The 23,957-nt window shown below is 32.4% G+C and overlaps 3 protein-coding genes and 1 non-coding gene across 11 annotated transcripts; 1 reads left to right on the top strand and 3 right to left on the bottom strand.

Annotated features, from left to right (window-relative positions):
• Positions 1–6,967: 6,967 nt before the first annotated feature.
• LOC126685909 (annexin-like protein RJ4) lies at positions 6,968–11,048 on the bottom strand. The gene is made up of 6 exons (XM_050379914.2): positions 10,838–11,048; positions 10,595–10,740; positions 9,642–9,860; positions 8,562–8,774; positions 8,109–8,198; positions 6,968–7,267 (listed from the first exon to the last, which is right to left on the bottom strand). Exons 1-6 carry the CDS (start codon positions 10,908–10,910, stop codon positions 7,058–7,060), a joined length of 951 nt encoding a protein of 316 aa, XP_050235871.1. The 5' UTR covers positions 10,911–11,048; the 3' UTR covers positions 6,968–7,057.
• Positions 11,049–12,187: 1,139 nt separating this feature from the next.
• Positions 12,188–12,260, top strand: TRNAR-ACG (transfer RNA arginine (anticodon ACG)). Its single transcript has one exon. It is a non-coding gene; the product is annotated as a tRNA-Arg (tRNA).
• An 806-nt stretch (positions 12,261–13,066) lies between these two features.
• Positions 13,067–14,179, bottom strand: LOC126687458 (cytochrome P450 94A1-like). Its single transcript, XM_050382021.1, has one exon. It carries the CDS (start codon positions 14,177–14,179, stop codon positions 13,067–13,069), a length of 1,113 nt encoding a protein of 370 aa, XP_050237978.1.
• A 582-nt stretch (positions 14,180–14,761) lies between these two features.
• LOC126685907 (uncharacterized) lies at positions 14,762–23,052 on the bottom strand. 8 transcript variants are annotated; one of them, XM_050379903.2, is made up of 7 exons: positions 19,528–23,052; positions 19,288–19,385; positions 18,226–18,392; positions 17,655–17,767; positions 16,852–17,556; positions 15,413–15,906; positions 14,762–15,094 (listed from the first exon to the last, which is right to left on the bottom strand). In XM_050379903.2, exon 1 carries the CDS (start codon positions 22,920–22,922, stop codon positions 19,950–19,952), a length of 2,973 nt encoding a protein of 990 aa, XP_050235860.1. In that variant the 5' UTR covers positions 22,923–23,052; the 3' UTR covers positions 14,762–15,094; positions 15,413–15,906; positions 16,852–17,556; positions 17,655–17,767; positions 18,226–18,392; positions 19,288–19,385; positions 19,528–19,949. The 8 variants fall into 8 exon arrangements, with proteins under 8 accessions (XP_050235860.1, XP_050235862.1, XP_050235859.1 ...); XM_050379905.2 differs by lacking the exon at positions 14,762–15,094 and adding an exon at positions 17,872–17,973 and having other exon boundaries at positions 15,241–15,906; XM_050379902.2 differs by lacking the exon at positions 14,762–15,094 and having other exon boundaries at positions 15,241–15,906.
• Between the last annotated feature and the right edge of the window lie 905 nt (positions 23,053–23,957).

Raw genomic sequence — 23,957 nt, 5'->3', positions numbered from 1 at the left:
GCTGCCCCTCCTGGTTACAAGTTGTCAAATTCAATCTTAAAACTGGTCATAGAATTGGAAGAGTTTAAAGTTTTTGCTAGTTTGAAGTTTAAAACTCTTCATAATTTTCTTCACGGTAAGTCCCCCATTCTTCTTGATTTTATCAACAATCTCCCCTATAGCTTCTTCAGAAAGTCTCCAGTTATTATCAGGATTATCCACCCCATCGACGAGTTTCAACTCGCTGTCGAGTTCAATCATCTAGTTTGCCAAAATAACAGCAAAATAAAATGAAAAAGCCCAAGTTTCATAATTACCAAAACTCGCTGTCGAGTTCAATCATCTGGTATGCATTTTAAGTGAACAAAGGATCATTTCACCCCCTGAACTTGGCACAAAAAATCAAAAAGCCCAAGTTTGCAAAACCGGATCAGATCACACCAGAATTTGACAAACCGGATCAAATCCACCCCTCGCCCGCTCTTGATCCTCGTTTGAAACACATTTTCCATGGTAAATATTTTACAATAATCCTTTTGTTTTTTTAATTATTCAAATTAATACTTGAAGATTTTTATATTTTTTAATTTTGAAATATAAAACAACTAACCGACCACCACAGTCGGACAAAAATTTCGGCAGTCAATTTTTTTTTTTCCGGCCTTGCTTCGTGAAGTACAGATCTGTGGCCGAAATCAATATAGCCACCAAAACTTCAACGAAATACACGTACACACAATTCGCCTAAATCCTGCGGAAGGAAGATAAAATCACGTTCTTGTTGTTTGGAATCGCACTCGGACTTGAGAGAATGAAGATAACTGATATTTTTAGTGTGTAATGTCATTTTTAGGGTTTGGGAACGAATGAGGGATGGTTAGGTCGAGTTAGGGGTCTATTGCTGTTTTGCTGAAAACGGGGTGTGTGCATGTCGTGCCCCCAAGCATAAATTATCAAAAGTCCAATTTTTTCGCCTCAAAACTTCCTGACTTGATTTCAAGGCCTAAGATTGCTTCTTTAGGCCCGAAACACAAACAATGTTAAAACGACACACCGAAGGTCACACGGATTATATCACGGTTCCGAAGAATCAGACCACAAAGAAAATAAGTTAATATAGACTTTTGAAGCATAAAACATCATCGAAAAATTCATCGGAACTAACCAAAAAAATACGGAGTATTACATTCTCGCCATTTTAAAAGAAATGTATCCTCGAATTAACACAAAACATTTCAAGTAACACATCAAACATAATACGCACAAAAAAAATTGGACTTTTGTTTAACGATAGATAACAAGAAATGGAAGGCAAATAAGCCAAAAACCGTACATTCAGAAAGAGAGTCAAACTCTCAAAAATAAATATAATCTCTTAAATACATTGTTGCTAGCATAACAAAAAGAAAAGTTGTGATACCTACAACTTCATTATCTGATAATAAGTCGAAATAGTTTTCTCCTCCTTTTTCTTCACGTTTTCCACACCCTTTTCTATTATATGGAATTTTTTTAGAGGGCCATGTTAACATTATACACCGTTCATTATAAAATGAACGGTGTAAATTAATTTGATTAAAATTATATTTTTTAATATATACCGTTCATTTTATAATGACAATCCAAACTTTTCTGTAAGCAAGAGTGCAAAAATATTAGGGACCAATTAAAATTGTTTTTAAAGTACGAAAACTAAGTAAATAAATGAAAATGATAAATATGATTATTCAACTTTCTTTATTTCAGAAAACTCCACAAAATCATAGAATAAAAGTACATGGAAGATAGTTAATAGTTATAATTATTTATTACATTGAAATCATTTATCATTCTTTATATGTTTCTTTTAAATAAGAATGAAAATAATATTTTCAAAATGAAATTCATAAAATTTTAAAAGATGAATTAAATTTGAAACGTTTACGTTTCGTTTGAAAGTAAAAAAACAATTATATCTGTATAATTGATAAAATACCCTATTTTTAAAAGATAATTACAATAATTTTGTTAATGTTTTTTTAGTTGCAATTAGTACCACTTTTGGAAAGTTATTTTAAAAATAACATTCTTTTAGTTGCTGGTGGGATTGCTGCAGCTTTTGCACGAAGGAACTAACTCGACCTTCTCTATCTGTGCCGATATACTGGTTTTATGTCAATCGAGTCTAATTTTATCTACTTTAGTCAATAACTCGAGTTTGAGTATCATGATATTTCGGCTTGAAAAGCTCGAGTCTTATCGAGTTTTGGTTAATAATTTTTTTTTGTTTCGCCAAAAGAATATTTATTGTTTAAAATTAGGCTTAATTGCGTAAAAAATCATAAAGTTTAACGTGTTTTGCAAATTTAACATAAACTTTTAATTTTGGCAAATTAATACACAAACTTTTGATTTTTAGAAATTTTAGCAATGATCAATATTTCGTGAAAAAAATGCTGATGTGTACACCAGAATAACCACTATTCCGGCGTCCACATCAACATTTTTTTCTATTTTTATGAAGGAAAATTGATCGGTGTTAAAATTGCAAAAAATCAAAAATTTGTGTATCAATTTGCAAAAATTGAAAGTTTATGTTAAATTTGCAAAACACGCTAAAGTTTATGATTTTTTTACACCATTAAGCCTTAAAATTATGAAGAGTTTTGATCAATTTCAAATTTTAAGGTCGAGTTGAGATTGAATTTGACAATTTTTTTCGACTTGATTCGATTACACTCCTAACACAAGAAAACAGTAAAATTTGAAGGGGCGATAATAATTCTTTTCCGAAACATAAAATTAAAAATTGAGATACTAGTAAGAAAATCAATATACATTAATTGGGATTAAATATCGCAACTACTTTTAAACATTTGCTGCATTTGTTGTGTTGTCTTTCAAATTATTAGAAATTTTCCTCAATGTTGCAAGTTGTTCTTCTCCAAGTACAAACATCACATTAGATGATTTGAAAAGAATCAAGCTGCGGAGATTATGAAGATCCTGAATTAGATCCCGAACTAGTAGAGATAGCGTCAACTTCAAATCTCCGGTAAAATAATCGATCACCTCCGGACGGAATAAGTCCCTCGTTTGATTGACAAATTCGACATCCGAACTAAACGAATCAGATTCTTTGACAGATTGAGCATCTAGATACATTATAACATCTAAAAGAGATCCGGAACAAGTTGCTATATCATGTTTTGGAAAATCAGTCTCGACCCGAAGATGTTTGATTTCTTTAAATTTCTTTATAACTGTTTTAATAGGAAAACCGTGAATGGCAACCGAAGGGCCTAAGAGTATCCTGAAGAACTCGAAAGCAATATTACCGAGTTTTGAACGAGGAGATGCCGACATGTTGACTCTAGTAATCGTAAGTGAGTCGATTTTCGACACGAGAGATGAAAATCGGTTGCAGACTACGGATAATCGAAGTAGGGTTTTAGGATGATCTGGGAGCTTGTTCATGATATGTAGAACTTCATCATCGGATAACAAGTTGAAATAGTTTGCTTCTCCTCCACGTTTTCTATGCATTTTATTTTGCTGTTATTTGGGTAATTGTGAGGTTTTAGGGTTTAACATAGATGTTATATATAAGAAAAGTTAATCCCTTTTGCTGTAGATTTTGCTTCAACATTTTTTTTCCTGTAGCAAAATATCTGAAATTTAGAGGTATCCTTATTTGAGTATGATTCTACAAGTATTAAAAAGGCAATGTATTGTAGGGTTACGAAACTTTTAGTTTATTACAAAATAAATACTATCTTTAATATTATTGATTAATTTTAGTTATTGAATTTACCATCTTGTTGCATTAAGAGATTACATGCTTGAGAACGATGCTGACATGGCCATACCAGTAGTATTATTTTGAAACTAGTCATAAGCTCTGTGTATTTACGATAAATTAAATTAATATTTGGTGAATAATTTTTTTTGTTATTTAAAATTACTAGTTTCGCATTGCGTGCTATGTACGTGGCTCGTAACGTAACTTAATTTTATAATAACCACAATTAAATAATTAACTTAATTTTATTAATAATATTTTTAAAAATAATAAGATTAAAATTTAAATAATATTATACTGATCAAATACAATGTTTTAATTTTATAGTTCAATCAAACTAAAAGATAGGCATTCCTACTAATTTGGAGACAATTTAGTTATTTTTTATATACTAAAAACTAAATTGGAGATAATTTAGCTACCTATTCTAATTAGGACTTTAATTATAATAGTGATTAATTAAATAACTAATTAGTTAATGACTATAAAACCTTTATTTATTAATAAACTGAAAAGGATTATTCGGTAAATTTGCCTGTCCCCCATCCGTGCTTTTATATATAGTATAGATGAAGAGTTTTGAACATCAGATTTTAAGGAGAAGCTGAGGTTGAATTTGACAATTTATTTCGACCTGATTGGATTAGACTCCAATACAAGGAAACAGCGGAATTTGAGGCGGTGATAGCAAATCTCAAAACATAAAGTTAAATTTAGATAATATTAAGACAAGGACCAAATTAACCAACAAAAAAACAAGTAAAGGACTCAATCGCAAATACTTATTAAGAAACAAAAACAATATGATCTAGCTATGTTATTTTTGTTGTAATTAAATGGTAGTCTTTACACTGAATTGCAATTTTATTACCGTAATTTGGCAATGTCATTCAGAAATTAATTGTTTTTGCAGCTCTATTATTGTCCAAAATTATGTTGAACTTATGCTGATTTCGCAACCAGACTGCCTCTTCTGCTGCCTCCAGGTTCCTTTGCCACATCAACATAAATTTGGCCATTCAGGATTCTAATTTGAAAATTATTCAAACCTGATTTTATGCTAATCCAGTCTAATTTAAGCTACTTTATTCAATTGCCTACTCGAGTTTGAGTATCATGATTTTTCGGCTTGAAAAGCTCGAATCCATTCTAGTTTTGGTTAATAATTGTTCTTTTTTATGTAAAATTATGAAGACTTTTGAACTTCAAATTAGCAAAAACTTTGAACTATTTCATATCTACGACCAGGGTCAAGTCGAGGTTTAATTTGACAATATGTAACCACCAGGGGCAACAATGAACGATAGCAAGCCTGGCCGCCGAGTTCCCAAGCATCAATTGCAACATTCTGGTGAAAGAATCGACCCACACTGGTCCCAATAAGTCCGTTGTCCGATCGACAAATTTGACATCAGAAGTAAACGAATCAAACTGTTTGACAGATTGAGTATGCAGATACATCAAAACATCCAAATGAGACCCAAAACAAGCTGTTAAATCACCGCTTTTTGGGAAGAAGTTGATATCAACTCGAAGATGTTTGATATCTCGAAATTTCTGAACGATTGTTCGAAAAGGAAAAGTATCGAATGTTGATCGAGACGGAGAGGCTGAGAGATGGAGTGTAGTAGAAGTAATTGAATCGATTTTGGAGACGAGAGATGAGAATCGGAAGCAGACTGAAGATAATCGAAGTAGGGTATCAAGATAAGGGAGCTTGTTGAAGATATTTACAACTTCATCATCGGACAACAAATCGAAATAGTTTTCTCCTCCTTCTTCTGATATTTTGCTGTAATTTAGGGTTTAAGATTAGATGTTATTTATAAGAAAAATCAATCCCTTTTGCTCTTCAACTTCTTTACCAAGTTGTAGTGAGTATAGTACTTGTGGGTTTTAAAAAAAAACAAAACTTCTTTACCAAGATGTTAGAATAATTATGCAGCGCAACGGTTGTGCCGTGTCATTCGTGCAACAAATCAATGAGGCGTTAGCCATGTGCAAATGTTTAATAATAAAAAAAATAGAGAATAAATAAAGATTCCCTATCACAAATGATTATTGACTTGTTATAAAAATGACGTGGCACATCCGTTATGCGGGATAAACATTCAAGATGTTATTAATAAATTTTTTGATGTCGAAACTTTTAAAAAAATTGATAATATGGTTTTTTTAATACAAATTTATATTACAACTTATTAAATAATTATAAATTTATATTATTTTGATTTTAGGGCTTCCGACCACCCACCCACCACACTAATTTTTTTCGACGGTGTTGCTCCTTTTTCGAGGAGCAGATCTGTTCCTCAAAAAATCTACTCCTCACCTGAAGAGTTGTTTGTCTTCTCAAAGCATATGAAAAGACGAGTATCATATATAACCGTTTTTATAAAATAGGCCTAATACCTAAAAAAACTCCGACCTTTTAGCCCTATTCAATTCTGCCCTGACGTTAAAAACTAGTCAATTTTATCCTATTTCGCATTTTGTCTTTGAATTGTATCCTAATTTTTTAATTTTTTATAATTTTTTATTTAAATGATGAAATCATTTAATTAACTAAATTTAAATATAACATTAAATTTATTTCTATTCAAAAAATACAAATAAGTCTTTTATTTATAAAAACTAACTAAAAACTATAATTTAAATTAAAACTAATTTAAATTCTTAATTAATTTAACTAAATCTAAATAAATTTTCAACATATACAATTAATATATGCTAGACATGGAGAACGTTTTTTAATTTTTTCCAAACTAAAAAACATCAATTTAATATTTCAGGGTACAATGGAAACAAAAAAACGCAAAATAGGGTAAAATTGACAAATTTTTAACGTCAGGGTAGGATTGAAAAGGGGCTAAAAAGTTGGGTTTTTTTGAAGCATTAGGCCTATAAAATATAACCATTTTAACTGAATCAAACTATCAAAAAAAGAAAATTGACATTTTGAAAATTAGGAAGAATTAGAGGAGCTAATAATCCTAAATAAACAAAACCAGTTGCAATCTACACATAATTTAATCAAAAATCACTGGACAATCTTCCAATATCATTACAATCATAGCTCAATAACTAAATTAAAACGATTTAAAATATGATCATCATTTAAAACAATTGGAAAATACAATTAACTTCTGGAATCAATAATATTTAATTAACATTAGTTATTCAAACAGTGGACATAAATATGACTAAAATCCCAACTACATCAAATTAAATTTCAAGAATTAAAATTTCTACCAACTAGAAAGTTTGAATTTATTATTAAATTAGTAAATTAATAATTTAATTATTATTTTCTTCCCCCAACAAGACTAAAAGAAATGCCTTGTAATCTCCTGAAGTTTCACTTTCCACAGCAGCTTCAAGAGAGTTGCTGTTTCTCTTAAAATACAACTCTTTAATCTCCTGCAAATCCCTCTCTGCACGTGTCACAATCACACGGCTCAGTGCATCCTCGTCGGTGTCCTCCTTGTTAACTGCATTGCGTAAAACCTAAGTGCAAAATTCAGGGGTTTATTTTTTCTGCGGTTACTATAATGTTTTTACACTTTGGTTATAATGTTTAATTTTTCATATTTCGATAATTTAATTTTTATTTTTCCAAACCGGAAGTTATTATCACAATTCCGACCAAAATTGCTTATACGGCAAAAAAAATTGGATGTCATCTAATTTTCTTTTGGCCATATAATTACGCTTTTAGTTGAACTGTCAAAATATAAAAAAAAAGGTTAAATTCATTTTGGGGTCTGTATCATCAGGTCCTTCAACTATTTGGCTTCTTTAGGTTCCTAAATTTTCGTTTTTTGGTTCATTAGATTCTTTAGATCCTTAAACGAAAATCCATCTAAAGACCAAATGAAACAAAAAAAAAACAAAGATTTAGGGACTCAACGAATCAAAAAACGAAAATTTATGGATCTAATGAACTAAAAAATAAAAGTTTAAAGATACGAGGAAGCCAAATATAAATTGAGGGATCTAATGAACAAAAATTGTATAATTTAAGCACTTTAAAATAGGTTTAGCTTAAATAAAAAGATATTAACATAAGTATAAAGTAACTGAAAAATCGACTAGTCAATTCTCAGTCTACTACTAATTTGTAGTATTTCTATAAGCATATGTAAAAACCGAACAAAATTAATAATTTTGATTCTGAGAATGAAAAATATTTTGGTTCAGTTATTGATTTAAATCAAATTAAAACGAAACGAAACGAATCAAAAAACCAATTAAATTGGCTAATTCCGTTCAGTTTTGATAAAAGTGAGCACCCCTAGTATTGTACTATACAAATATTTATGATGTGATATTCATGATAAATACATACCTTTGCAAAATATTTTTTAGGGTCTCTAATGCACCTGATCGCCATACGAAATGCCGCTAAGTATTGATCAGTTGGATCACTCAACAAGCCCTGAACATAATACAATAGATAAATGAAATCAAATATATTTAATTTATTGCATATTTCATCAATTTTAGTCTATTTTACAAGTTGACAGCAATACTAATTGCATAAATTATTTATTGTCATGTAAAACGGTAGAAGAGTCTATCTAAAAATATCTCGTGAAAATTTAAAATGATATATATGCAATATTTTTCTAATTCGTCATTGAAAATACTAAAACCGCATGAAATTGAACAATCAATGGAATTATAATAAGATCACTTTTAATTTTTAAACTAGACTAAGTATTATCAAAATTATAATAAATACTAATATACTTATATTGCAATTTTGACAAAAAAATATTGCATAAATTATGATGTGTACCTTGGTGATGGAAGTCCCATATTTATCTTTGTAATAGTTGAAAGTTGCCATAAGTTGTGATTTGGTCCTTGTACTTAATATTCTGATTAATTCATCATGATTAAAGGCTTTTGTGTAGATATCATCATGAAGAACATCAGCTTCCAAATGAGCAACCTTCTCATCAATTTCATGCCCATCATACCTATATGCACTCACTAGTGCAACCAAAACCTGCATGAAACACAAAAATAAAGCCAAATGTATAATTTTGACCTTAATTTTTTATTTGAATTTTATAATTTTTTTATTTTAAAGTGGAATCGAACATTTATTAAAAATAATAAATTAGATCTTCCTTCAACAACAAATTTCACTATTATTTTTACTGATGTGAGCGACATATGACATCCACGTGTAATTTATTCAAATAAAACATGAATTATTCATTTCAGTTTGAAGTTTAATGTTATAAAAAATATAAATTGGACCCCTTATCAATGTCGCGTGTATGCCATATATTGTTCATGTCAACATGAGTAACGGTGAAAAGATATGTTAAAGAGCGTTCATTTTGTCATTTTTAATAACCTTATTAAGGTTTTATTTAAAAACCAAAATAAATTGTATATCTAACCAGTTGATATATACCAAATTGCTCCATGACTCTTGACATGATAATTATATTTTGGATATGAACTCTTAATAACTAAAACCGACCAGTTTTATTTGGTTTGATTTGTGCTTAATTTTTTAGAGTATAGCGAACCAAAATAATTAATCGAGCAAAGAAAATTATATATGATTCTGTTTTGTTTGAGAAATATTAATTTCTTAGTTAGTTTTAAGTTTAAAAGGACAAATTTAATTTAATTCGGTTCAAGATGAATGCACATTTTAATTAAGCTAAATCTATTGTTGTTTTTCAACAATTTTTAACTCAAGTGGGATATGTGTCTAGCAGAACTCTTCCAAAGTTTTGAAATCAAACCTCCCCAAAAATGTCAAAAATCCCCCTTCTATTTGTAATAGATGACTAAAAGATTGTATTTTTTTCGAACTTCGGTAGAGCGAACGAATGAAAACATGGACTTGTTGTACCTTCCGAATGTCGCCGGAGAAATGAGAGGCGACATCTTCTTCCAACGAATGCTTGTAGCGAAAGCGGTAAGCACGCTTTAAAGCTAAAAGTTCTTCAGGAGATTTAACACAAGAAACCTCAATTATGACCCTGTAATCAGGTGTTGTCTTTTGTAGAGCCTCATTAGTTAATACAGCATCTCGATCAGCTGCCTCCAATGTCCACAAGCTTATTGCTCTCTACAATTCAGTTCCATGTTTTAGCAATAAAAAGCTTATAAGTATTAGGAGCATGTACACGTATCGAACCAAACTGAAAAATTTAGTTTGTTTCGGTTTCATATTATAAAAAAAGTGCAGTATTATATGGATTGGGATTCAGTTCATTTGAAGTTGAGGGGATCATGTTCGCGATCTACTCCGTTCATTACAAAATGAACGGTATAAATTAATTTGATTAAAATTATACTTTTTTATCTATACCATTCTTTTGTACTGAACAGTGTATATCGCGAATATGACCCCCTCAAGTTCATTATGAACTTGAGGGAATCTTAATCCGTATTATATTTTAGTTTGGTTTGAAAGTAACAAAATGTCTATTTATGTTAGTTCAAACCGGCTAAAAAATTAATTAGCCCAAAGTTTAGCAATAAAACTCTCGCATACGCACACGTATGTGTATATATATATATATATATCTATGTATAGGAGTGTGTAAACATTGAACCATACAAATCGATCAAATATAACCAATAAATTCACTTTAGTTCGGTTTAGTTTGACAAATATTTTTTTAGCTATTTGGTACAATTTTAGAAATAAAAAGAATTATTAGTTCACTTTTGGTATCAACCAAAATCGAAAAACCAACCAAACCAACATTTTGATTTTGTTCGTTCTTAAATATTTTTTTATATATTAATTTAGTTTGATCCGATTTAAAAAGAAAGAAAAGATAAAATATTAAATACCTCAAAATCTCCGGATAGCTCAGATTGAAGCTGAATGATAAGATCCTCTTGATAAATCTCTTCATAAGCTAGCCTAATAAGCTTCCTTTGAAATGAATTTCTATGCCCTAAAATTGATATTATTGCCTTCTCATCCGTTCCCCACCCTGGATTTTAATTTTTAAAACATGTAATTATAAATAATATATTAATTTAAAAAAAAAATTAGAAAAAATAATATAAATTATAGGAAAAAATGGAAACCTAAACAAGCCTTCTTGATATATTCTGCATCTTCAACAGGAGAAAAGTCCTTAGGAACAATGATGGTAGCCATTTTTGTGTCACTTTAATTTTTTTGTTGATTTTGCTTCAATTTATAGTTTGGTAACAATTAATTTGTATTGAACTGAATTTACATTAAATTGAACGTTTTCATGCATGAAATTAAAAATCTGTATCTTTCATAAATACATTATATTATTCTTCTCTATTCATATGAACACTTTTAAGGCATCACTACTAGAAAACAGAGAATTACCGACGGAAATTTTTTGATTTAACAACAGATTTTAGCATTTTGCCAACGGAAAACTTAATTTACTGACGGATTTCAGCCTTTAACGACGGAAAAATCTGTTGTTAAAATGCAGTTTTCTAGTAGTGCATGTTGAGCTTTTTTCTTTGTATTGTTCTTTGAATTCATTTATGAACCAAAAAAGTGAATTTATGATGTGGTCCGTTACTTCAATTATAATATTAAAAACATTCGATCTACTTTATGTTTAGGAAGTTTCACTAGGATCTAAATAATAAAACATACCCTTCAAAAAAAATCATAAACATAGAAAAGAAAAGAAATTATGTTTGATATCTAAGAAAATACTATATAGACATTACAAGGGTTGGTATTAAAAAAACCAAACCATGTGAATTATCTATTTTAAAAATGAATTTAAAAATTATCTATTTTTAAAAAAATTGTAAATTTATCGCTCAATTGGTGGTTCAGTTGAAAATCTATCTAATTTTTCAAAATTAATTTTATCCGAACCATGTGATATCTTAATTGAGAATTATTTTTCTTATTAATAATTTGAAAAATTAACATATTCAATACTATTATAGACATAATTAAATTAATTTTGGAAAAATGAATAGATTTATTTTACAACTTTTTTAAGGTTTGAATAAATTTCTGAAAATCAAAAAAAGTTTGGCTTTTTGACACTATTTGGCCACATTACAAACATATTCTATTGGTTTAATGGTATTAAAACTCAAAGCTTTTCGATTTTGTACAAATTTATCCAAATATTCAAAAATTTATAAATCTACTCAAATTTAATATATAACTTCATTGCAGTTCTATTCAATTTTTGAAAATCAAATTAGCTATCATAATCAATTGAATTTTTAAATTAATTCCTTAGTTAGGAAAACTCATTTATTAATTAAATTTATATGAATCAATATTTTAAGCTCAAAACTAGGTTAATTTTTTTTATTTTTGGTTTAACAAACTATTTACCTTTTGACAAAACTGAAACACAATCATTCTTCTAGGTAAGAGGTAAGATTTAGTTTTTTGTAAATTCGTCATCAACCAAAATTGACTCCATGGCCCAATGGATAAGGCGCTGGTCTACGAAACCAGAGATTCTGGGTTCGATCCCCAGTGGAGTCGTTTCCTTCTGCTGTTTTTTTTGTTTTCCTGCTCCTCTTCCAAATATATATTATTACATAACATAATGCAAGTTAATCATAGCCTGACAAACTGAATATATATTACATAACATGATTCATCAGATTCTTATAACCACAGTTTTGATTAATGATATGCAGTAGCGGAATAAAAAATAGTGGAGAACGCGATGAATGAAGATTAAAAATGAGATGACTAAAATAAAAATAAATACAAAAATTGACTGGAAAGTAGGCCGGACCAGCGATTAGGGAGGTGGTCGCCCATATTATGTACCCATTAATTCCGTCTCCTAACACATATTTTTAGTACTTCATGGTTAGTTTTGGTTAATGATATGCAGTAGCGAATCAAAAAAATAGAAGTATCCGTAGTAGAAGAAGATTAAAATGAGACGACTAAAATAAAAATAAATACGAAAATTGATTGGGAAGTAGGCCGGACCAGCGATTAGGGAGGTGGTCGTCCATATTATGTACCCATTGATTCCATCTCCTAACACATATTTTTAGTACTTAATGGTTAACTCGTAGAAATGAGATGAACGTGTTAAAACATATATGTCGAAAATTTGAGGGGAGAAACTTTCTTAAAATAACATTGTTTTGTAATGTTCAACTGTTTCGTTTTATAGCACGAAAACACTAACATTAGAGAAATGTGATAACTTAAAGCGACGAAACGAGCTATATTTTAAAAGAAGATTATAAAATTTCTAAACTTTATAAGCGTTTTGGAAACTAGAAACTAGATATTAAAACTTATTAACAGGGAATTCTTACCTAGACCTACCTCTCCCTCCTTTTAACCTTAACTTTCAAGCCACCTTTCATTTTAAGAAGCAATGATACAACATAAGGCGGATTCATCATCCTCTCTGCATTCGCCCCTCCATCAACGGCCAAGATTTCAAACTCATAAATCAGAGCAGCTGCAATCGCCTTCATCTGAATATAACCCAACTCCTTACCCAAACAAGTCCTGGGTCCACAATGAAACACAGGGAATCGAAACTGATCCGACGGCTGAAATTTCCCATCATTCTCATCCAACCACCTCTCCGGCTTAAACTCTCTGCAATCTCCACCCCATATTTTCTCCATCCTGCCCATTGCATAAGCTGAATAATCAGCAAACCACCCTCTTCCGACACGTGTTCCGTCCGGTAAAACATCATCATCCACCGTTAATCTTGAATTGATCGCCACCGGTGGAAATAATCTCATTGTTTCTGATAGCGTGGCATGCAAGTAATGTAGTTTTTTAAGCTCCTCGTAGCTAAACATCCTCATTCTTAACGTTTTCGACGTAAATTCCGGCCCCGGCTCCGACAACGATGCTACTTCTGCTAATTCTTGATGTATCAACCGTGTTACACGTGGATTTCCGGCGAGTAGCCAGAAAAACCATGTTAAAACAGATGAAGTTGTGTCTTTTCCGGCAAGAACGAAGCTTATAACTATGTCTCTTAAGAACTTTGTTTTATGTTCTTGATCTTGAAATTCTAAATCGGAGCTCAAGATTATGAATCTTGATAGCAAATCTTGGTTTTTCTGATCAGTTTCTTGTAGTTTTGACCTGATAATCTGCATGGCAAAGCTGTTTATAATTTCAATGGCTTCTTTTAATCGCTTCTCTGATCCGAAATTGAGAAATTTCTTGATCTTCCATATTAGAGGTAATGGAGATAAAAATCTTGAAAAAAAGCAAATTTCAACAGCATCATCAAAAGCTTGGGAGAAAGGCAAATCTGACATAGAAGATGAAGAATCAACACCAAATGCAACTTTACAAATAGTACTAAATGTAAATTTACTTAACACTTCTTGAAGATCGAAAACCGAATCATTATCTTCACGGTCACATGAGCTGAACAAGAACGGAATTAGGGTTTGGTTCATTTCGGATTTGACTACGTCTGATACGAAATATTTGAGTGATTTGGTGTTGAATTCATGACTAGCGATCTTGCGTTGGATTTTCCAGAGTTGACCGTCGACGTTGAAGATGCCATGGCCGAGAAGCTCGTAGAGAACGTTGAGGAAGCGGGAGCCTTTGATGTAGTTGGGGAAGTTGGTTACGAGGAGGTGTTCGACATTGGATGGATTTGCAGTGCAGATTCCGTGGGAGAGATTGAGGAAGGAGTTGATTTGGAGAGTTGATGATGGGGTGTGGGTGAGCATGTCTGTTACCCAATCGTGGAAGCGGTGGCGGTTGCGGAGGAAACCGGGGAGGTTTCCAATTAGCGGGTATGATTCGGGACATGGAGCTGTTGATGGAGGATGAGAAGTAGTAGTGCAGAAGAAGAAGATGAAGGCTGCAATGAATGAGATGAATAAGATAAGCTGTAGCATTTCTTTGTGGCTAAGAATTGGATAGAATTCTATTTTGTTGGCTGTGTTGATTGACAAAGTCATATATTAATACTCTGCCTTTATAATACTCTGAAGAAGCTACGTCATCTCTGAATAGAACAAATCAAATTAAATAGTGTGGATATGAATACCGAAGATTATCTACTTTTATAAGCCTACAATCAGCAGAAGTGTTTTTAAATTCAGACCGGTAGTAAAACCGGTATCACCACCAGTTGAGTAAAATCGATACGATCATTTCACACCGTCTCTGAAAAAAAAATGAACATCACAATGATAAAATTCAGTAACCTTGGCTTGATGGTCTAACAGTATTAAGTTGACAGAGACAGAGACGTTTATTGATATTCCTCATATGACCAGCTCTCCGAGGCTCTGATATACGGAAGAATGCATCGATTCACAAACAATCTGAGGATATATTCTTCAAAAATGGAAGGTCTAGAAAACAACAACAAAAACGACCATCAATTTTCTGAAAGGCCATCACATTACGAAATTATGATGAACTCTGATAAGATAAAATGCGGCAATAACCGTTCATATACTAGGAACTACTTCAAGAGAAAACGGAACAGAACAAAGGCTGAGACAACAATCAAAGATATGTACTAATCACCACATGAACATTCACAGTGAATTAAATTTTTAGTAGTAACAATGTGAAAACCAGAGTTCCTGCTCTGTAATATGTGATCATTTCCTCAGGTTAGCTCTAAACAACAATTTTACCATTAAAATTACTCATACGGACCATACCTTCGGATTTCAAAGGAGAAGATTTCTTAATGTTTTTCCTTTTATAGCCCAATCCTTTTCAAGTATCTTCACATTGTTTTTCAATTCATGTTTTGATACTACAGCCGAGAACTTCAGGTTTTTTTTACTACCTTGTAAAGATCTTCATCAGAAAGGCCTAGACTCCTAAGAAAATCTAGTGTTTTACAAACAGTTTCATATTTTGGGACTTCTTGTTTTCGTTCTTCGCCCCAGTAAGTTGAATGCATGAAGCCAAATTCTTTTCCGAGTATCTTATCTTTCTCATCGATACTGAACTGAAATGCAGATAGTGGTTCTCTAAATGCTTCCCATCTCTTCTTCTCTTCATCATTTAAAGTTGAATTATCGACTTGGGCAGTCGAAACTTGAATGTACAATCCATTAGGAGATGATTGAGAAGTCGATACTCCAGAGTTGAATGTACTATCCACATTCAAACAAGCAATCCACGGTGCAGCTGTTAGAAGATTAGGCTGCAATGGAATGGCAGATGATGTGATTACTAAATTAAACAAACAATACAATGTGAGTAATTATCAGCTACTCTACAAAGTGTTTGTGAAGCACAAAATGTCAACTATAAGTTATAACTTAAGATCATATGCGATAATTTTGTTTAGAAATCGCAAATATCTGAACGGAAAATCAAGTAAACTCCAAAACTGCATATATGTCTTCATACCATAAAAGGCATGAAGAACTGAATCTAGAACATCTAATAAAACTAAGAAATTCCCCTGCCACCCAAGCTGTCAAAAATGTCTATGCTACTAATTTCCTAATGGAGCTATATTCTAAAAATGACAAGTTGTGTATAGAAACTGCAGTAAATTAAAAATGAAATCTAAAACAAATTCTATAGTAATAGTAAGAATTCACCTAAAATTTTATTTGGAAGCCAGAAAGCTAATTTGATTTTTTCTAGTGTTGAGAAGAAATGAAAAGGGAAGAAATCCTTGTTTGGATAGAGAGAGACTTTTAGAGATTCAAATTTTTATCTAAAACTCTGACTTCATTTATAAAGTTCATTGACTAATGGACTAAACATTAAACCGGGATCGAAGTAAAACACATGTATGTCATAATTGAAACTTAAAAGCAGACACCTACTAAGTAAACTTTCTTTTATTTTAGAACTTTTTTGAGTACTCTCCCTCCCTTCTGCCACTTTTTCAAAAAGATGGAGCTGTCAACAGACCACACATACATTAAAAATGGCAAAGATGCTTTAGACAAAATGAATGAGTCAAAAACAAGGTATACAAAAAAGGCATATCATGGCAGTTGGTCATTTAGATCAGTGTCAAGTAACATAATTACCTCACAATTAATACATGCAACAAAGCTAGCAAATAATACTACATCAAAAGCTCAACAAAAGCAATAGCAAATAAGAAATTTAGAATCCAAATACTTACTCTTGTTCTCAATTGTACCAAATTCCATAGCAGCAGGAGATGGTTCTTTTTTACTTACCAGCTCAGATTTGGCAATTGATGAGGCCAACTTCTTAGAAGTTGCGCTATCTGATGGAAAAGCAACTGCAGAAAATAAGATCAGGTCCTCGGTATATCCAGACATAGAAAATGTTAGAACACTGGTAAAGTTCTGCTTTACCAAAGCATTCTCAGAATAGTTTACAGAATTATTGGCCTTTGCAACATGATCTCTAAGAGTACTCTAATCAGGGATGGCAACTGGGGAATTTGTTGGGTTTTCCTTGTGTGGAATGGTTCTACCTAAAATACTTTGTGGCTCGCCAGATTTCATTCTGGGCTTACCAATTGCTTCTCACTTTTCATATAGTTCTGTTTTAGAAGCACCTTTTTTCATCCCAGGGATCCTGCTCCTCGAGGCATCAAATATTTTCTGAACTTGGTTGAATCATTACTTTCATTGGTTTAACCACTTTCAACTGTAATATAATGATTATTCACTCCCATTTCTACTAATTTGGTACACCAAAGAATTTTCATCAACGGTTAAGGGCTATAATTTTGGGTTGTCAGATTTATCCGATTTTGTCACGTATATAGTTTTAGGAGCCTTATCCTTTCCCTTGGCCAGTTGGCCTCCCCTACAAGGCTCTGCACCATTGGTTTCTTCTCTGCCAGAGTACCACCCTGCAAACCAAGTTTTCATGTCAACAAGTGAACATGAGAAGTTCAAAGTCAATAGCATGACAAAAGAAATTAATAAAATTAAGTCACAAAGTACGTACCCCATGAGAAGATCAATTATTCTCCCCTGAATTGGAGCATTTAATCCATTCCCCATCTTTTTAGATAAGAGAAGGCCTAAGGTTCCATTTTCCAACAGGTGTTTCTCCATGAACTGCAAGCGAAAGTAGCATAATGATTTATCTCCAAACAGAGAGCACATCAGCTAAAACAGTGAAATCCAGGCAGACATGAAACTAGACAATCAATCATGTATACCAGGAAATAGATTGAAGCAGAGTATAAAGAAGATCCAACCATACAAAAGGTCATTTACTTAAGGAGGAAAAAAGTCCACAAAATTCTGTCCATGAACACCTTCTACAGCACAACATCAATGAAAACTTGCTTAATCAACCAAACAAAGAAGGACTTTGATCTTTGATATCAACCATAATCATAGATACAAATAAACAGGCACGGGTAGTAAAAGATTACAAATGTGTGTTTCTGATGTATTAAGACCAATGCTAACCCTCCAAACCCTTTAAGGCCTACATTTTTACTAACATTAGAAAGAAAGAAAAAAAAAAATCTGATCACACTTATACACCAACTATATAAACTGCATACTTGTTACCATGTGTCGACTCTATCACCAAAGGACCAAGTATGTTTCCCCACAACATTACTTCTTCTCTTCCCTGCTCCTCCAAAACATATGACAGTTATAGGGTGGACGGGAATCAAGTTGGTGCCTTGTATCCTTCACATTCATGGAATTAAGCAGCACTAACTCCCTAAATAGAGAACAAGAATTCAAACAGGTTATTGAATCCAATGTAGTAGATGCATCAAGCATATTAGAGATAATAACCTAACAGCTTAGCCTAAAGCTCATTCCTTGGCAACACACATTCGGCTAATTAATTATTTAAGCACAAACACAAGTAAGGTGGATCTGTAATTGTTCACGCTTTAATCCAATGTACATTCACATGCGAGAGTGTGTTAGATATTATAAAACCATATGGAAGTCTCACCCAATAAAGAAAATTTTTAGACTGATTGGTTATCTGATAAGGCACAAATTTTGAACTTCCATATAGTTTCCACTTTAAGGAGTATAACAAGGGAGGTAACTTTGATTACTGACATGCCAATATCATATGATCAGAGAACTGCTAATAAATCCTTCAAATAGACATATCAAATCCACTAAATCTCTCTAAAACTCAAAAGTCATGCATGCATATCAAAGGCATAGGCAAGCTGATTTGAGACGATTCAGCAAGACTCTACATTCAATCTACATTGTACATCATAGTGACAGATTCTTCAGCTGCTGAATATTTGACAAAGTTTGTACAGCTAAACGTTAGTTAATATGTCCTGGTGTAAACCGTGTAACCAATACAAAAATTTCCTTCCCTTCTCTTTCTTTTGTGTTAAATGAAAACTACTATGAACATTTGGAGGTCAATACAGCCATTAGAAAGCTTAAAATTCGTATTTAGAATATCAGGTGCAAATAATTAGAACAAAGATATTATAGAGATGAACACAAGCACAAAATATGAGTTTCGATTACACTGACCATATCAGTTCCCAAGTTTTAATAATCCATGTGTCAACATTTCCTTAACTCATAAATCACATGCATCTGCCAGTTTTATGATGAAGAAAAAATCTTACATGTAGGACCGGTGTAACCCACATATGTTTTCCCATCTTGTAAACATTACCTTAACCGAGAACCAAGCTCCTTTGAATCCATTTTCATCTTTGAAAATCTAAAAACAAAATGCCCAAATTATTAAGGACCCAAAACAAATACATGCACCAACAGAGGAAAATTTTACATACGGCTAATACTTGATACAAGCCAATTTACTGCTATAATATCCAAAAGATACAAAGTTAGCAACTTCAAACCTCAATATCAGAATCTCCTTAATGCGGTTATCTTTTGAAACTTCTTTCCTTCTGTACTTATTCCGAGCAATATCTGGATCTGTTCCCAGATTCAGGAACCACCTTGACAGCAGTAGCAGAAGCAGAACGAGCAGCAGCCTCTTTGCCTACACCTTAGTCTCTTTTACCTCCCAAGAGAGATTCTGATAAAACAGCCTTTGATTCTAAATTCTGGTCCCCTTATCTGAGATCATAAGAGGATGTAGGAGTTGAAGATGAAATGAAATTTCTCAGTAGGGACTTTGGAAAGAAAGCAAACAATAGAAGCATAAACTAATTCCACTCTGGTTCAACTGGCAAATAAATGCAATTAACCATATCATACAGATTGCAGGGATATGTGCTTGTGCTATATTGTCCCACCACCATGATGAGCGTGTTGCTTATCCACCAAGAGTATTACAAGGAAAGCTGCTTAAAATATCTGAGGCATTCACCCCTTGTGCTGTAAAATAATTCACTAACCATAGAACTGCTGATCGATTAATTTTAATCCCCGTTGAACCAAAGACAACACCATTCTTGTTGTTAAGCTCTGAAAATTTAGCCAAACTATCAAATAACATTGTGGGATTGGACAAAACCCATGAAGCCAGAGCTGTAGCAGCAAAGTCGTGGAAGACATGATCAGGTAATAACATGATTGCACCAACAAGCTCAGTTGTGGGTGCACAGCAAGTGCACAATGTAAGAAGGCCACCAACTGCAATAGCACTAACATTTGCATCCAGATCATCACAACAGAGAAATTGCAAAATTATCTTCTCCACCTGAACTTTAGAAACCACAAGTTCCGATCTAATTAAACTCCAAAATCTGTGTTGCTCCAATGGATCCCAACTTAGAGAATTCTTCATCAACAGGAAAATGGTTGCACTATTGTCCCCAAACACAACAATTTTCTTTAACCCAATCTCAAACTGCATTTCGACAATGTCAGCATGATTCAACCTACTAATAAGTAACCTGATGATATTTTCCTCACCGATGCATAAATCTGCAAAATGATGGAAGATACTTGAGAATAAGAAGTTTGGTTTTACTCTTTCCCAATGAAGGCACGAACCTGCGTCAATTAAGAGGAGCTTTGACAGAGACATATCATCTTCTTTTTGCTGAATTTTTATTGAAAACTCAAAGAAATACTTGTAAGCAGCAAAAGCATTTTCCACCAATTTAATAACCAACTTCTTGTCTATTTCAGACACAGGAACAGTATCTTTACAAGCATGTTTCGCTCCGGCATTAGAAAAAGAAGAATAGCCATCAATATGAAAGGTCAACAACGGCATGCCTGACTCACATAATTTAGACAAGTTGCTGTCAGCCATTGCATTTCCTGAGCAACCTGTTACATGTGCTTCATAAGCTAGTTGCAATGCATATGACAGTAAATGTGCTCCTACAGGAAAACCATTCCTTAACCAGAACACAAGCATGCCTTGCATCTTCTCATGCAGTGAAAAAATGAATGTTCGAGTAATTAAATTTGTGGCAGACCTAATTTCATGACCAGAACAAGGCACACTAGGACTTTTCTCAAGGGGACTAAAGAATTTGTAGCCGATTGATTGGTACTGATCTGCTATTCTTGAGCATAAAATATCAGGAGAAATTGAAACAACAGGTCCTTGGTCATTGAGATTCAAAAATGACAGAAGTATAGCTTCCAAAATCTGAAGAGCACTCGAACTTGACTTTTTTATAGTATCAGCCAGATTGTTTAGCAAACCTTCTATAACATCAATTTGACTATCACTGGTGCTAACAGATTGACAATTAGACAAGGCATCAGAAACAGTAATAGATGTGTCAATAGCTTCAGTGTTACATCTAACTTCCACTTCACTTGCAAGAGATTGTTCTGGATATCTTGTCGGAGTTCCCAGATATGAACGTTGTTGCAAACTCGAAGATACAGAGTACTGCGGAAGATTATCTGGTTGTGATTTGTTAAAGACTCCCGCTTTCAAATTCGACCATAACCTTCCAAGTCTTTCTTTCAAAGATGGAGAAAGTGCATCACATGATGTCAAAACATCCAATGAGCGGATAACTCCTTTTTGAACAAGTATATTGAAAGCTGACGATAGACCCGTTGCAGTGACATTCGGGCGATCGACATCATAATTCTCCATAAGTAGCAACAAAAATTCAAGAAGAGAGTGGGCCATGTCCATATATTTAGGTATTGAGCATACTATTAATAACATTCCTGGCTCAATATTCATTATGTTATCAATCCTTTCATCAAAGAAAAGCCAATCATAATATAAGGCCAGCTTCACATTAGCTTGAACATAATTCTTTCTACAACTTTTCAGTAACCAGCCTATAACAGCCCACCTAGGTATAACATCACTCAAGATAGTTTCATTAGACGGGTGGTGTCCACAACAAATAAAACGAACAATATCAACAACTAGCGTCTCTCTCTCCGGTCCAAAAAGAAATTTCTTAGCAAACCATAACTGATGGCGCTTCTGACTTCCAAACTTCACATGCATAAGCATAAATCTCATATTGGTTTCAATTTCCGGAGTGATCCGCAGCAAAAAATAACGACTCGAAGTCCTAGAGCAATATAGTTGAGAAATATCTGAAAATCCTGGAACCTTAAACTCACTTGGGTTCAACAACAAATCCTTCCAAATAGCTCTAAAAACAGGTACATGAACTAAATCCTGCAGTAATCTAACAAGGTCCCTCCCAATCTTCATACACAAACAAAATTGCTCTCTCAACATCTTAACACAAAACTCAATCTCCAACACTTTTAAAGAGTCCAACTTCAAACTATTCGACAACCTACAATGATCACCTAACAACCTCAAGAACACGTAAAGCGCACTACTCAAAACCATCGGTTCCTCTTCTAACAAACACTCAAATTTACTCAAGAAAACGCTAACCAATTCGTAACATAACCATAAATTCCCGTCACTAAAATCACCACCAACAATCTGCCTCAACAAAGACACCAACATTCCATCAAAACCAACTCCTAAAACATCAACAATCTCTCTAACAACCCAAATCAACTGATGTTTTACCGACTCGACGAGCTTATCGTACAATTCATTAACTAATTTAACAATTAAACTAACAAAAAAAGCATACCCATCAGTAACAATAGCATGTAAATACTTAATGTAGATTATAGCCTTGTGGGTATCAATTAAAATCCCCAAAAAAATGGCCCTATTAAGCTCTAGATATTCTTGTGGGTTTGGAATAGACAATGAAAAGGGCGGTTTCAAATTTGATTCAAGCTGTTTAAAAGCTTGAATTAAAGACAATTCAAATTGGTTTTTGGCTTCAAAGTTACCAGGTTTAAGTAAATTTGAACAAGGCATTAGGGTTTCAGATTAAATGCAATAATAACAAGAAATAAGGAATTGAAATTGGTGTAAATTACCCAATTGAAGCTTTTCCTGGGTTTTGCTGGCATGAGTGTAGCGATTTTAGTGAGGAGATTAGACACTGTAAATTCTGCTTTGGGATAATTACCAATTTGGTACCTGAATTTGTTTAAATATAATGAATTAATATTTAAATAAATATTAAATATATTTAAACTTTGAATCAATAAAAAATGTGCTTTTACGGTTGTTTATTAGTTGCCTGCTACAAAATTTGCTGTGTATACTGATTTACTTAGAATAAAATATAATTGTAATCTTTTAAATTAATATTAAATTACGAAAAAGTCAAATTAATAAAAATTTGATAGCCTGTACGAATTTGGTCTAATGGGCTAATCAACCATTTAGGCGCTATGGTTATGTGTTTAAATCCCGGCTGCGCCGTTTCTAATAAATGGAGTGGTAGAAACTGAGTTACTAATCATTATAACCTGAATTTGTCAAATATGTGGATTTGCGAGCGGTTCACATCCCGGATTTTGACAATAATTTCGGATTTCGGTTCAAGAAAATGAGTCCTCGTCATAAAAAAATGATAAAAGAATTCAGAATTTTACATCTTTAAATAATCGAACTCTCGAAATATTATTTCTAATATTTTTTAAATGAAAAAAGTTATACATTAATCTGAAGAATATCTTAATAGTAATAACAATTATAATAATAACATTCTTAATTAATTTTAATTAAAATAATATTAAATGAAGAAATCATAAAACAGAACTATATGTGATCTCATTAACAGAGTTTTAATTCACTCCAATTCATTCATTAATATTGAATTACAAAGCCAGCTAAACATTCAAAACCATACACAAAATTAAAAAAAAAACATGAAATAAGTACATAAAACATCTCCTACTAAAACAAAAAAATAAAATTACAGCCATGATTAGGGTTTTAAGGAAGAATTAGGTTATGGTGGTGGTGTCTGCATAAAGGGCAAGTAAAATTATTTCTTGTGAG

The sequence above is a fragment of the Mercurialis annua genome, linkage group LG6 (genome assembly GCF_937616625.2).
Source record: "Mercurialis annua linkage group LG6, ddMerAnnu1.2, whole genome shotgun sequence".
Taxonomy (NCBI): domain Eukaryota; kingdom Viridiplantae; phylum Streptophyta; class Magnoliopsida; order Malpighiales; family Euphorbiaceae; genus Mercurialis; species Mercurialis annua.
This window is presented reverse-complemented; position numbering and strand designations above follow the sequence as displayed.

Excerpts from the sequence above, each read along its gene's own strand:
- LOC126685909 (XM_050379914.2), bottom strand. The coding sequence starts at position 10,910 with ATGGCTACCATCATTGTTCCTAAGGACTTTTCTCCTGTTGAAGATGCA. Across the intron at positions 10,741-10,837 it reads TATCAAGAAGGCTTGTTTAG|GGTGGGGAACGGATGAGAAG; the intron begins GTTTCCATTTTT and ends ATTAAAATCCAG. Across the intron at positions 9,861-10,594 it reads AGCTATCCGGAGATTTTGAG|AGAGCAATAAGCTTGTGGAC; the intron begins GTATTTAATATT and ends ACTGAATTGTAG.
- LOC126687458 (XM_050382021.1), bottom strand. The coding sequence starts at position 14,179 with ATGAACCAAACCCTAATTCCGTTCTTGTTCAGCTCATGTGACCGTGAA.
- LOC126685907 (XM_050379903.2), bottom strand. The coding sequence starts at position 22,922 with ATGCCTTGTTCAAATTTACTTAAACCTGGTAACTTTGAAGCCAAAAAC.